This window comes from Neltuma alba, unplaced genomic scaffold (assembly GCF_004799145.2).
Source record: "Neltuma alba isolate B1F8T4 unplaced genomic scaffold, ASM479914v2 tig00012694_pilon, whole genome shotgun sequence".
Lineage (NCBI taxonomy): Eukaryota > Viridiplantae > Streptophyta > Magnoliopsida > Fabales > Fabaceae > Neltuma > Neltuma alba.
The window spans coordinates 178,298-193,944 of record NW_021637121.1 but is presented as its reverse complement, the minus strand read 5'-3'; the positions used below and the strand labels follow the sequence as shown (position 1 = coordinate 193,944).

Sequence of the window (15,647 nt, the reverse complement as noted above, 5' to 3'; positions counted from 1 at the left end):
TTTTTATGGAACGATGATCACTTTCATAAAATGGGCGAAAGCTGGATTGGAATTTTTAAATCTGATGAAGGCAATATATAACATCCACTTTGGCTCCTTATGAAGGATAAATCCACAGCAAGGGTTGCGGACGGAGCAAAGAATGAAGTTGTCCACTGAGCAGAGGAGAGACAAATTAGAGTTGAGAATAAAAACAAAGATAATGCACTGACTCAAATCTCGGGATCCGACATGTTTGTGTTCCTCTGCTAATAGTGCTGCCTCCACTATAACACCATTCATAAATATTAAAGATTTGCATGTAGTACGTACTTTTGCTTTTAATTTGATGTTTGTTGCTTTCATCATGAGTCAATAATGCACTCACTTTTCCCCCTTCTTTTCCCACATTCTTGCCTTTTCCCTCAAAAGCTTCAAGATCTTTGTTCTCAAATGTGTCTACCACTCTTCTTATTATTCACATGCATGATGCGCCTTCTTCCCTGTTTACCACCATTCGAACACGACACCTAGCAGCCTCGCTGTAACACAAAATTAAAAAGCCCCTGCATTTCGTTTATTTGTCCACAATAAATACTCTATTATTCGTTTGCTTCTTTATTCAATGTCAGCTCTGTAGAGCATTAGATTGATTGGTGAAAGTTGCTGTATTTGATCTGGACTATTTTTCTTTTTCTGTTAAAAGGGAGTCTCCTCAACTATCAATTAAAGAATTATGATTTAAAATATAGCAGTAAAAAAAAGCTCGAATTCAGATTTTTCTATATTTTATTCAGACCTGTTGGTATTTAAAAATTCCTAATGTTTGTAATGGCCAGCAAAATCATGGTTAGATTCTAGTGGTGATTTTTTTTCCCTGAAAGCTACGTACAATTGACATCTCCCCTTCCCCGTTGATCTTTTATTCTGTATTTAATTTCAGGAAAAAAATTATAATTTTTTCAAAAATGAAAAATGACTTTTTTTGAAATTAAAAGTTTAGTATTAGACCTTTTTTTTTATACGTGTAAGTATCCTCCTATTAAGAGCACTATTTGGCACTAAATGTGGGTACATATCTCATTAGGAATTTGAACATTAGTTTGCTACGTTGTAGAATACTAGTCCTTTTTTTTTTTGGGTGACAGAGGATGGGCTAAGCCCGAATACTAAGTGTGATCAACGTATCTTGGCACTCCTATTCCTAGCAAGTACTCCTTCAGAATTTCCTGGACAGCCTTTGGTGGTGTGAACCAAACCAATTTCTGCTCCGTTTGGCTTGCACCAAGGGATGCTATTTTGTCGGCACATCTGTTTCCTTCCCTGAAGACATGATTGAGTCGAACATTCCACTCTCCCGACAGCAACTCCTGAATAAGTCGGTAAGCTTCACTTCTCCTTTGTAGTTTTTTGTTTATTGCCTCAACTACTTGTAAAGCATCGTACTCTACTTCTACATTCTTGAACCCCATCTGCCAGTATATTTTGAGTCCCTAATATATCCCCCAAAACTCTACTTCCAGTGTTGTGCAGCTTTGCAGTTTTACCGAATATCCTTGCAACCACTCTCCACAATGCCCCCTTATCACTCCCCCACAGCCTGCCGTTTCTCCATGTGAGCTCCATCCATCCGAGTTCAGCTTGCACCATTACTTCTCGGGTGGCTTCCAACTTATCATTATTATCTCTCCTCTTCTCTCCTCGCTTACTCCAGCAACAGATTTGTTCTTGTAGTTCCGAAGATAACTATTAATAATGTCAGCTTTGTTATACGGTCTAACAAAATCCTGATCATGTACTTGGAGATTTCTCCATTTCCAGATTAGCTAGCATCCAATAGCAAATCTCTCTGGCCAATCATAATCCTTTATTCTTCTCCCCTTGTTTTTAATGTTTCGTTGCAACTAATTTCTTCCATTTACTTCGAAAAATAGTCGATCATGTTTCTGCCATTCCATTTTCTTCCACACCTGTTGGGCATAGGGGCAGTCTGATAGTGTGTGTAGCCAATCCTCACGTGCACTATAACTAATTCTGAATATATCTAAGCTACCATTCCATTTGCCTATAATTGCTTCAGTAGGTAGCCGCTGGTTGAACATGATCCACATGAATGCTCTGACTCGCTTTAGGGCCTGCAGTTTCCATAATTGTTTCTAGGGACTCCATGTCATTGATTGCGTCTCATTTCGTAACCATTTGTAGGCATGAGCAGTAGTGAAGGAGCCATCCTTGCTGATTTCCATACTGGTTTATGCACTTGGTACTGCTCCTCCCACTCAATATTGCTCTGCAACGTTTCTCTCAATTTGACTAGCTCTTTCCATAGTCTAGAGTCTCCTTGCTTGGCTTGAAACATTTCTCCCTCCACTGGTTGCCTATCATACTTTCCTTGCAGTACACGAACCCATAGTTCATCCGGGCTTTTATGCATCCTCCACATTAATTTTAACAAGAAAGCTTCATTCATCAGTGAGAGTTGTTTCACTCCCTGCCCTCCTTCCACCTTCAGCTGGTAGACAGATTTCCAGGCGATTGGATGCCATTTTCTTTTTCCATCTTGTTCGCCCTATAGAAATTGTCTCTGCACCTTTTCCACATCATCAATCACTCCTTGTAGAATGTGGTCATATTGCATAGGGTAGAGTGCCCTGGATGATGTCACTGAGTTGATTAAAGTCATTCTTCCTGCCAGAGACAGGCTTGCTGCTTTGTAGCCTTGTAGCCTTTTCTGTACCTTAGACACAATTGATCTGTACTTGTCTTTGCATCTCCTGAGAAAGGAGAGTTCAGCTCCTAAGTATTTTCCTAACTCGTCAACTTGTTTGAAGTTACTCCTATTGCATATAATTTTCCTGGTGTGCGTACTTACATTTGGGGAGAAATAAATGTGAGTCTTTTCTTCGCTCACCTTGTGTCCTGAAATTTCACCAAAAACCTGCAAACATTGTACAATAATATCAATTTGGTCAAGCCTTTTCAACCCACTTTCAAGCCTTTCTATTTTCTCTCTCTCACTCTATCCATGATTAAGTGTGTGAGTTTTTCCATGCCGAGCACAAAGAGATAAGGGGAGATAGGGTCTCCTTGCCTAAGACCTCTGGTCGGGTTCATCTCTTCAAGTTTTTCTCCATGCCACAGAATCTGAATGGAAGGAGTGTGAATACACTCCATAATTCTATGGACCATCACCTCAGGGCATTCAAGCTCCCTCAGCACTTTTTCCATGAATTCCCAGCTTATTCTATCATATGCTTTCTCCAAATCAACCTTAATCACCATAAATCCTTTCCTCCCTTTTTTTCTCTTCATCGAATGTATCATTTCATTCACAATAACAACGTTATCATGAATGTTTCTTCCTAGTATGAAACTAACTTGGAAGGGTGACACTATCTTGTTCATGATGTTTTTCAGCCTTTTAACAATGATCTTGGAGAGGTTTTTGTAGATGACATTGCACAAAGAAATCGGTCTGAATTGATTGACTTTCTCAGGATTGTCGATCTTAGAGATGAGAGAGATGAGGGTAGAATTCACCTTCTTAATATTTTCAGGATTTTCCCACAAACTCCTCACCGCTTGACTCACGTTGTTTCCCACTATTGCCCATTTCTTCTGGAAAAACACTGCTAGATAGCTATCGTCTCCCAGCGCTTTTACTCCTCCTACTGGAAACATTGCTTGTTTTATCTCGGTGTCATTAATGGTTTCTGAAATTTCTTTCCATTCCTCCCCTGACACTCTCGAGCAAGTGTGATGTGTTTGTATCCAAGGTTTACTGATATTATCTTCATGGAACAGCTTCTTAAAAAATTCATTCACTATTTGACCCACTTCCACTTTACCTTCCACCCAGTTATTCGAATCATCTCTTAGCGTTGTTACTCTGCTCCTTCTCCTCTTGATATTGGTTTTTGTGTGATAGAAGGAGGTATTTCTGTCTCCCTCATTGAGCCATTTAGTTCTGGCTTTCTAAAACCAGAGGATTTCTTCCCTTTCCAGCACTTTATTAAGTTCCTCTTTAAGCTGTAATTCCAGTGATTCCAATTTCCCATGTTGTTTCCCTTGCTCCACCTTCTGAATTCCTTCTATTCTTTAGATAAGTTCTCTTTTCCTTTTTCCAATGTGGCCGAAGACATTTTTGTTCCAATGCTATAACTTTGGTGTTAGTGAGGCCAGTTTTTGTTCTATTTCCCCTGATTCAACCCAGCACATTTCCAGGAATTTTTTAAAATCAGTGTGTCTTAGCCAAGCTGCCTCAAATCTAAAGGGCTGTTTTTCTCTCCTTCCTCATTCATCTTCCAGGTGTATCAAAAGAGGGTGATGATCTGATTGAATACGAGGTCCTATCTTGACAAAAGCTTCATTGAATTTTCTTCTCCATTCACTGTTGCGCAGTGCTCTATCTAGCTTTTTATAAAGCCGACTCGCATGTCTTATAATTGGTCCTATCCAAGTGTATCTAGGTCCTTCTAATCCCATATCAATCAAATTATAAGAGTTGATGTAGTCACAGAATCTCTGGCATTTTCTATCATTCAGTCCCACACCCCCACATTGTTCATGTTGATTTTTTATATCATTGAAGTCTCCTGCTAACAACCAAGGTGAGCAATTACTTTTAGCAATGTCTTTAATTCTCTCCCATATTAATCTTCTTTCTTGTTCCCTCGGGCTAGCATAGATTGTAGTAAATCTCCAAGTATCCCTCCCTAATCCGGATATTTCGTAGTGTAAAAATTGTCTATGGGCTTCCAGCATTCTAATCTTTATTTCATCTTCTTGCCACAGGACCCAAATGCCAAATGACATACCATTAGCTTCCACAAGCAATTGTTTTTTAAAGCCCAATCGCTTAATAACCTTCTGTGCCATACTCCCACTACATCTTGTCTCTAATAACACAACAATGTTAGGACGATATTTTCGTCTTAATTCCTTACATTCCAAACCATTATCATGGAAATACTATTAGAAGTAAGGAACTTACCAGGTTAAGCATATCCTCTAATTCTGTTGAGTTAAATCACCTCTTTGACCATTGCTCGATCATTCACCTCCTTGCCCCGTGCCTAGGTCATGCTTTCCATCTCCGAGTTGCCCATTAATTTCCCTTGGTTCATTGAGTCTGGAGGTCTTCCTTCATCTAGTTCCATACTGTCTTCTTTTTTCTCGGGCAGACTCTTCAGGAAATGGGTCACAATATTTTTCTCGTGACTTTCTGCCCTCAAGTCTATTGGGTCCTGTTGATTTTCATTACATGGGTTCAGTGAGTTTTGTTGGGCTGGTCTCCTCATTATCTCCTCTTTTCTCCCTTCAGGCCCATAATTTTCCTCCCCTCTCAAGCCCATGTTCTTTTCCCTGCCATTTTTCAAATCTATTCACTTTTCTTCTCTCTCTTGGTCAGAGTCTTTTCACCTTGTCTGCACACCCTGCTTTCGACGTTGCCTTTCCCTTGGTTTCTTTCGATCCCCTTGTTCTCTCCTTTTTTTCCAGGTCTCGTCTGTTCCAATGCTCTTCTTTTTTGTACGACTCAGGCCCTGCTTCTTTTCTCCCTTCCTGACCACATTACTTTCTATCTCCTATAGCGGGCACCTGCTAATCTGCTCTGTCTCTTCTTTTTCCATAATATCCTCCTTTGACTCTAGTGCTGCATATCTCGGGGATAGCCCCACTTTAGTAGGTGTTTTGATGTCCTTTTGACAACCGTCGATTTGTTTTCCCTCTTTAGCAGTGTTCCTTCTTCCTCGTCTTGTTTCCTGTACCGTCATCCACTCTCCATAGACCTTCACCGGAGAGCTTGCCGGAAGTTTAGTCGGATGAGACCCCTCAACCACTTTTTGTTTCTACATATTTGCTAGCGCTTGATTATTCTCCTCCGGTTGCCTTTTCTGTGGACAATGGTCTTTATCATGACCGAACCTTCCACAGGAGAAACATATGAGGTGGAGGCCTTCGTATTCAATCTTCAGCTCATTCCCATCCACTGTGTATGACGAAAGCAGGGGAGCATTTAGGTCTATCTCCACACACATACGAGCATACATTGTTCTGGCTCTTAGGAGAGTCATTTCGTCTACTTTAATTGCTGTTCCTATCTTGTTTCCCAGATTGTAGAAGAACTTATTGTCATAGTAATCTCCTGGGAGTCTTGGCAATCGAATCGAGGCTACTATCTTTTGGATCTTTTCATTCCGTATGTTGAAGTTCCTTTTCCATGTTGGCACTATCAGGTAGTGGTTTGCTATTAGCCAAGGGCCCCCTTCGAGCACAAAGAAGTAATCATCGCGAGATTGGAAAGTAGCTATCATATAGCCATTTCCAATGTCCGAGAGATTGACGTTCCCTGACTTTCCCCACATAGCCTTCACCTTCGTCCTCAGTTGCATAAATCCAAGAGACCCTCCCAAGAGTTTAATGATTAGAGAATCCTGCCATTTCATCTCCAGTCTCCTTTCTTTTTCAGAAAATTCAAGTCTTGGGCCCTTGTCTGTGTCAGTGACGGTCACTCCTTCTGTGAGTTCTTGCTCGTTCAACATCAACAGATTTCCATCCCACTGGTCCTCCAGTTCCCTTTCCTATTCGCGCCTTCTTTTCTACTCTATACGTGGTTTCAGCGCATCTCGGTATGAAATCCCTAGTTGCTGTGTAGGAGGCACTCCCCCTTCTTCTTCTAACATCCAATCCTCCTCTCTTTGGGCCAGTGAAACCTCCCTAGTAAATCTTCTAGCAGTTCTTTGCATCTTACCCCTTGTTTTCGTGTTCATTCCATTTTCCTCTCCATTCCCCTGTCCAGAGGTCTAAAGTAAGGTTTGCCTATTTACGTCCATCTCATAGGTGCTCGATGCAACTTCCTGTCCTTCTTCACTCACCTGCAGCTCACCCATGGGGCGGTCTAGTGGGAGTTTTTGAAGGTTTTGGTCAAATAAGTCCATGGAAAAACTGAGTGCATCTCTCTCTAACTTTCTTTCTCTATTGGATAACCTGTCAAAATGCTTTATGTAACACCTCACATAATTATATCAATATACGCAATAAAATATTTAATTTAAAAGTCCATACATATTTTTAATACTGCAATTAAGTTAAAATTTCAAAACATTTCTAACATAACTTAACAACATAAACTATTAAAGTCTTATAGTCATGGCAAATAAAAATATAACATAGCATGTGCTTGAGGAGCACAAAAGCCTTCACGGCTCACTCTATTGGTGCCTTCCCTTGATTCCTACTAGATCCTTCGCCTGAAAATTGTTAATATAGGGGGTGAGATCTAACGTTTTAGTAACTACTGAAATTCTAACCTATACAAGCAAATCACATATGATAAACCAAAAATCCGTTTATATGTGTGTGTATAAATATATTAAAAATCACGGATTTGAGACATCCAATTCAATTTCATTTTTTTTTCCAACAATATACCAATATCATTTTTCTAATATATCCAAAAATAATGCAATATGCTGCCTCCCTTATATCACCGTCCACCCTTATACCGCTGACTGGAGCCATAGGCTAACACATAGTCCGATAGGAACTAATCCATTTTACTGAATTATTCCAAGCTCACCGATACTAGAGATATATCCGGCCAAAGATATAGAGCTCAAGCTCGGACTATGGCTCTCCTCCTTTGTGAATAGGGAGGTGTCACATGTCCCACAGCTCCAATGAATTCCCGGCCAAAGGAAAACATGGAAGAAGGGGCCCTGACAAGTGCCACCACTGTGCACCGAGTGATGGCATACCACGTGGTAATTTCATATCCATGCAATCTCCTTCTATCCTTAGCCCAACAATGCATGTCAGATGCCAATAATGTTACATCATAAATACGTCCTCAAATATTTTAAAGATAAGATAGCAATAAAACTTATATACCATTTAATAACAACTCATGACAATTCCTCAGCCATCAATATATTTAAACATTGATCATAATTAATAGCAATAAATCTTGACAAAATCAAATAACATATCAAAACATTTATTTGAAATCATAATACTACTTTTCAGTATGATATAAAAATTAGTAAATCCACAATATAATCATACACAATTCACATGTATAAGAAAGAATTTTCAGAGTTACCTGGTACTCTTTAGCTTACAAAAATTCACACAAAGATTACTCCAAAATTCTCAAGTCTACAAAATTGCACATAAATATTTATTAATATAAACTCAGAATTACTCCAGAGCTACTCTAAAATTCTAAGACTACCCTCTAAACCAAATTTCATAAACATATTAACTCTCCCAAATCTAGGCATTTATAATAGAATTATTTTGAAAAATAATTTACATATAAGGCTATTTAAATTTAACAAAAGTATATATATATATATTTAATTATAAACAAACTATAGCTTTATTTAATTTTACAAAATTCTCAATTTATAATTTTTCAAGCCTTCAAAAATTATTTCAACATATATCTTTAACTTATTCAATATTTAAACCGATTAAAACCTCAATAATATATTAAATAACTCAAATAAATTATTTAACTCAAATTTAATCGGTAAAAACATATTACAAGTCTAAATAACAAATTTTTCAACTAAAATCTTAGTTTAGAATTCTCAAAGTAATCATTCAACAAAAATAAACCGATTAAAATTCCTTAATAATGGATCTTTAAATTTTACGGTCATATATTGTCAAAACTCCATATTTACTCTATACTCAAACGGTAAAATTTTCTCTAAACATGATAATAATACTAATAATATAAAGCTATAAATATATAGGAAATATTCATAAAGAAAATATGATAACAAGAAGTAGTTTTGTGTACCTAAATGATCTCCAAAACCGTCAGGTACTCTGCAACTCGACTCTCTCTCTTTTCTCTATGCTTCTCTCTCTCTTCTCTCTTCTTTGCTCTCTTCCTCTTCCGTCTGCTCCCTCCACTTGAGAATCATCTGGGGTGAATGTATTTAATAGCCCCAGGTTCAATTTTTTCCACTGCCTACGCCTTATCCTATTTATCTTGCAGTCGTCCCTCCCCCTTCTTTTTCCTTCTTCATTAATTAACCCCCCCAAATTTCAACTCACCGTGGAAGGGGTTTTTTTTTTTTTTTTTTTTTTACTCATAAAGTATTATTTTAATAAGATATTATAATAAAATATTATATCTTTTTTTTTTTTGCACGTTACACTTTACCAAAGACTAGTCCTTTTTAGTAGACCCAGCATATTGGTTATGAGACTCTTTTTGAGTTGCCCTATTATTATTCTTGTTTTTTTTTTGTGGTAATTTTTTTGTGATGAGTTTTTCGGTCTTTCATAAAAGCAAGAAGGAAAAACTCCAACCCTAAATGCCTGGGCTTTAGTTATATGGGCTAACCAAACCTAGGAATCAAGATCTGGATTCCCTTGCATTGGCCTGCTATAACTTCTTTGGGTCCAGTAGCGTCATTGTGGGATCTTCGAAAAACGCCCTTCTCTCACCCAAAAAAAAGAAGGGGGAAGCAGAAATCAAAGTGCCTGTCAGGCCCGAATGCCCGGAGTTTGTACGAAATAGCAGAATTACCCCTAACTTTTGACGTATTTTCAACGCGCGCTTTACTCTTCCCCTACCATCCCAGCCATGGTGGTCACCCTGCTGTCCCCTCGCTCTGTTTGGCTCTTCTTTTTCCTGTGGGCTTCTGCTGTAATCCTTGTATCAGGCCATGAGCATTCCTTATGTATGTCTTGCTTTGCCCTCTTTTTGCTGTCCAATTTGATTTGGATTTAAGGATGGGTTTTCACCGTCGCTGTTAGAATCCATAAATAGTAAATACTAGAACTAGAATGAGATGGCTTCTAGTAGAAATTTTGTCTGCCAGGGTACTCTCACAATGAAATGGAAGTTTGATTCATTTATTCTTTCTCTTCTTAACGCAAAGATGGTTACATCTCGAGAACAAATGACAGTTAATTTCAATTGACAAGAATGAGAACAGATAATAGAGCCTCTTTAACCCAAACAATGTACGGCATAATTAAGTTCGGATTTCTAAGATACTCAAGCAACAGTAAGCTTCCTCTTCTTGTTTAGTGCTACTATACTATTATTGTTACTAGTATTATTATTTTTGAATGGTGTCGTTAGCACCACCATCATTAATATCATGTCTGTGGGTGTAAAATCTATCTAAGAAAGGTGGAGAGGGGGGCTAGCAGGGGCCATGGCCCCCAATTTTTTCATTTTTTTTTTCTTGTGTTGTAATGTATTCTGGCCCCCTCAAAATTTATATAAACTCTTTATTATATGTGCCTTTTGATCTTGACATCCCTCGTTTGCCAATCTTGGTTCTGCCTATAGACAGTGTGGCTCATTTCTCAAACTCTCTGCAAAGTATAAGACCAATATCTGGTTGTTATTATCGTTGTTATTATTACAAAGGAGGAACTAAGTCTTCGGCAGCAGAGATCTGTTTTAGGACCCAGGACTCTTACATCTCCAAGGGAGGTGCAATTTGGGTCAAGACCCTCCTTTTTCATAACCTTTATTGTAAGTTTAGGTCTCAGGCTTTCGTGTTGGTTAAGCAAATGTTTTAAGAAATGAAGTGCAAGTTTGCTGACCATTTTCCCCTATTCTATGACATATTGCTCTTTGGAGGAAGGGTTGGATTTTGGGTTTGGCTTATAATTCTGTTTACTACAGCTGTACTCCACTGTCATGCTTGTAGTGGGTGGATGTTGGCCTCTTCTTATTCAGTAGAAATCTTAAGTCATAAGCATTTTGAAGTTTTTTCTTATGCTTCTGCTTTGATTTATCCTCTTTTTTTTTTTTTGGTCATTTTCTAGTTTTTAATCAAAATAACACACTGCAACTATCACGGGGCTTACCTGTCGAGAACTCTCCTGGTTCTAAGCCCGGTGCTAAAGTGTTATGCGAAAGAGTTTATATACATGGACTATCAAGGTTCCAAAACCTGGGGAAATTTGCCCACTCCCTAAAGGTAAAAGTGCTGCCCACAAATTCAGATGTTCGCAACCCAATCATTGAGATATGCTTTCACAGGTACGTATGAGCAGTAGTACATGCCCTGTGTATGTTTCTTTATGTGGCTGTAATCTGCGCATGGTTGAGGCCTGCATTTTAGTTTTCCTGTACAATATAGTGGTTCTTTGCATAAACTAGATTGATGTGTGGACATGATCAACATTTAATCATCGTATACAAAAAAAGTGTCTCTTACGTTAAATCTGAATTTGATTATTCAAATGAAAGAGCTTTCTATTCTCTTATAATGAATGTATGATGGATGAGACCTGCAAAACAATAATTAAAGTTGGTTTCCACGTAATTGTGTATCTCGTGCAGGAATGTGTCTATTAGTGTGGGGATGTGTCCACAAGGCCAGTGGGAGAAAGTTAACAAGGGCTCTTGGGTTCGGTCTATTTCTCCTTTTGACCACAAGCTCTTAGATATACGGACTGGTGGCTCTACGCTGGAAAACTTTGAGGTGACCATTGAAGAAGGTAAATCCTCCTAGGTTTATGTATTTTTTATGATTTTCAGTTTTTTTAAGTAATGTGGAAATTTATCTCTTATAAGAGTGGCGACCTTCAGTACTAAGATTCGTTTTACTCCTTTGCAGAATTCAATCTGTTCCGTATACTTTTCTTAATAATTGGCGTTATCTTGTTGAACCTGGCATCCTTTCTGAGCAAATCATTGACATTTTATTATAGTAGCGCAATGGCAGTTGGGATAATTCTTGTCATATTGATGATCCTTTTTCAGGTAATTCATTTCTGTTACTTTAATTCTAATGTATGATTATGAAAATTAATTTTTACCCATAACATGGACTCCTCTTTTCATTGACAGGGGATGAAATTGCTTCCAACTGGTCGAAAAAATTCTCTTGCTATATTTTTATATTCATCTGCTGTATGGCCAGCCTCCTTCCTTTCTATCTCATATGCTAATTAAGTATGAATGCAGGTGATGCGAATTTAACCATTATTTCTATCAGTTTGGCTTTGGGACTTTTCTCCTTCGCTATGTGCCTCGTCTGATTCGTTCGGTACTTACAGAGTTAGGAATTAATGAAGACATGTATAGTCCTGTAAGTTATCTCTATGCTGTTTGATAATTTGTTTCCACATCTATGCTGCATGGCCAAAATTTATGAACTATTTTCTTCTGATTCTTATTGTTATTATGGTTATATTTTTGGCTTCTTTTATCTGTAGATTGAATGACTTGCTTTTTGATGGATGACTGAGAGGCTTTTTGGTTTTTTTTTTTTTTTTTTTTTTGAAATTTTAATTTAATAAAAGCTTCTAATTCTTTGTGCATCATCATTTCCCTTCCACACAGGAATTTCATTTTCTTATTACCGAAATCAGTATAGTTATGACTTTACTTTATTCTTATGCCTTAGCAAGGAAATTTTTGACAACTCAACTAATTTATTTACTTTAGTAAATGTGGGTCAATGCACACGTAGAACGTGCTTGTCGATGACAATGCTTCTTATTCTTCTTCTCTCCTCCTCCCCTCCTTCATCTTCTCTAGTAAATGCTCACCATTTATCACGCTTGTGGAGTGACAAGACAAGGGCACGCTATTATTTAAGATGCACACTTTAGAATACTCCCCATTCACCACATTGGAATGATAGGACACTGGGAAATCTGCATGTATTTAGTTAAATTTCTGTAACTTATCCTTGCATTTTGCAAGACATTGATTGTTTGTCGATTTTTAGTTTGGTTCATTTGTGCAAGTATCCTAGTATATTCTTAAGGGGATTTTGGCAAACATATAATGTAACCGAACTGGTTTTATATAAACTTGATATTTGAAATGAACTATATATGTTGGAATTAAGGTAAACCTGAGGCTATCATTAGGGATGGATCCTAGATTTTTGGCATATATTTAGTTAGCAAACAACTTCATGTTAGAATTTGAATTAGCCCTATTCTATAAAGGGACAGATTTATTTTATTAATTAATTTATTTATTGCAAGCAGTGACGATGTAATTTGTTCGTTGTCCTGGCTACTAAAGTGCACATTAGCTAGCAGTTTTCCTTTTTATCATTTGCTTATGTTTCAAATATGAATTCTTGAGCATTGTTTTTGAGGTTTTAATTGATAATTCATAAATTATCAATTGCAGTTGGCTATATTTCTTCTGGCTTTTGTTGTGCTAGCTGGCGCCTGGTTGGGCTTCTGGGTTGTACGCAAGCTTGTTCTGGCAGAAGATGGGTCAGTGGACGTAAACACCTCTCACTTTGTTGCATGGTCCATCCGGATATTGGCTGCTGTTATGATCCTTCAGGTTCTTGCTGTCCCTCCCCTAGGTTGCTAGGAACCCCTTTTCTGATATGTTGCTTTCATGGTTTCTCACTTATGAGCACCGATAGCAAATTTGATGAGAACATGTTACTTCCAGAGTTCCATGGATCCTATATTGGGAACATTGGCATTATTATCTGGGCTGGTCCTCCCTTTGCTGAAGAGAATAATTGGATTGAGGTTCCTCCGCCGCTTACGTAGGTAAAGTCTGCCATCGTGAATTCTAGAGCTTAATTTTTTATTTTCAGTTATCAATATCTTCGTCTAGATTACTTCATAAACATAGGAGGATGACTGGAGGAGCTTCATTCTATGTATTTTGAGGATGCTGCATTCTTCTTCTTTTTTTTTTTTTTTGGGGGGGGGGGTATTTGTAGCTTTGGTTAAAAACTAAAGTGGAATTTTGGGGAGTTTGGTGGTAAATATTTGATTCATTTGGAGATTTTACCTTTACCGAGCGTTGAACCATAAGCTCTCTCACTGTCACTTGGGGTGTTTTTCCGCTTATGGGTCATATGTGCTTTACTTTGCAGGAGCTTGTTCAAATCCCCCAAGAAAAATAGGAGAAGATCTGAATTTCTTGATTCATCACCTTTTGATGATTCACATGATGAATACATGTTCAATATGCAAAGACAAGAGGACTTCACATTCTCATGGCCTCGACAGAAAAATTTCATACTATCTCGGTGCAAATCTTCTGGACGAGGTCTGGTTCATCTCTCTTCTGCTTATTTTAACTCATTGGAATTTCTTCTCTCCCGTTCTTTTTCATGACTATTTGGGGAGGAAGGAAAAGCATAGAGATAAATGGTAATTAACACTAATTTTGTGCCTCAACAGGTTTCACTAGGACACCACCTCCCAAGCTGTCAGACACATACCCTTCTACCTTCCACGCTACGCCCGAGAGAAGAAAATATTCAGAGGCGGAGTGGGATGCTTTCACAAAAGAATCTACTGAGAAAGCCTTGGAAGAACTTGTTACTTCCCCTGATTTCAGTAGATGGTTGGTCGCCAATGCAGACCGGATAAGTGTAACACCCAACAGCAAATCAACTGCTAGGCGGCGCAGGTGGCTGTTTTGGTCTTGAGCCTCCTCAGCATTCTTTGCACAGTCAGGATAATCCCGTAGGTTCCGGTTAGATGACCAGGAGGTCATATACTTCCCTCTTTTTTGAGGATACATTGTGACTCGATGTTGTAGAATAGGGAAATTCATTTGGTGTAACATTCTCGTGACAAGCTAGTGTTTTCAAATAGGTAGATACTAGATATTCATGCTTTGTATTTTGTTAGTTTTCCCTGGGGGAAGATTGGAGGAATTGGAGATTTAACTTGCGTTCATTCCACGAGATTAGGCCTTGGTTGTATGCTTGTATTCATTCATCTCACTGAGTTGTAAGCTTTGTAATATGAAATCGATGAAGTAATGGTTCCATTTTCCACCTTGAACATATTTTCCCTTGTTGTATTCCCTTTATATTGAAGTATTTGTATTTCAAACTCGAGCATGAGGGAAGAAAAATTCTGAATTGCTACTCATTCATAATCTTAACGAACTTTACAACAAAACGAAAATATATCATCAAATCCGATATTCCCACCATATAGTGTAAAGAGATTTCGTAGTCATATTCTGCTTAATTGAGTTATTTATTGTTATGTTCTGTTTTGATAAATTTCTGTTTTTCTTTTCTTTTTTGTTTTTCCTTTTTTTTTTTCTTTTTGCGGAATTGCTAGAAAATAATGCGGAACATGTAAATACAAAATAAAAGGGTAAGAACCCTATAAAGAAGCTGGTTTTTTTGGGCTGAAACATAGATATTTTCATATTAGAGGTAATTCTATTCATGTGCTTTTCGGCACCAAATGCAGTACTTCTCTTTGTGGGGATTTGAATTTTAATTCATCATATTGTGAGGGATTAATCTTTTCTGTTAGAACCAACCCTATTGGTAAGAAGCTGGAGGTATTAGTGTCGCTACAATCAACCGAAAAATGTCCTTCGCCAATTTCCCCCACGCAAAACATCTCACTCTTAAGCTGGGGGTATTGTATCTCATATTATTATCGGGAACGGATTTTTCACACCTCGGTTACTATAAACATGCTAACTTCCTTTCACGTGTAAGTTCAACATCTGCCTTTGTTCATCATATTTAATGCCCATGCAGTGTTAGTGTCACATTATTGCCTTCCCTGTGTTTCTCGCTTTTACACAAACTTTCCTTACCTAAGGATGCATAAACGTCAAATATGAATCATTAAATTTTTCCCCGCTTTCTCCTTTGTTGTCACCGTTTCAGCTGAACATTCGTATTTTGTATGATAAGGTGTGCCTAGTAGTG

At 37.9% G+C, this 15,647-nt stretch overlaps 2 protein-coding genes across 3 annotated transcripts; one reads left to right on the top strand and one right to left on the bottom strand.

Annotated features, from left to right (window-relative positions):
* Positions 1–1,148: 1,148 nt before the first annotated feature.
* Positions 1,149–1,451, bottom strand: LOC114729937 (uncharacterized). Its single transcript, XM_028916966.1, has one exon. The coding sequence runs from the start codon at positions 1,449–1,451 to the stop codon at positions 1,149–1,151; it is 303 nt and encodes a 100-aa protein (XP_028772799.1).
* An 8,123-nt stretch (positions 1,452–9,574) lies between these two features.
* On the top strand, positions 9,575–14,738 carry LOC114729914 (uncharacterized). 2 transcript variants are annotated; one of them, XM_028916938.1, is made up of 11 exons: positions 9,575–9,680; positions 10,786–11,002; positions 11,306–11,463; positions 11,583–11,728; positions 11,816–11,878; positions 11,964–12,056; positions 13,118–13,279; positions 13,394–13,497; positions 13,830–14,005; positions 14,140–14,412; positions 14,463–14,738. In XM_028916938.1, the coding sequence occupies exons 1-10, from the start codon at positions 9,584–9,586 to the stop codon at positions 14,388–14,390; spliced, it is 1,467 nt and encodes a 488-aa protein (XP_028772771.1). In that variant the 5' UTR covers positions 9,575–9,583; the 3' UTR covers positions 14,391–14,412; positions 14,463–14,738. The 2 variants fall into 2 exon arrangements, with proteins under 2 accessions (XP_028772771.1, XP_028772770.1); XM_028916937.1 differs by having other exon boundaries at positions 14,140–14,738.
* Positions 14,739–15,647: the final 909 nt, after the last annotated feature.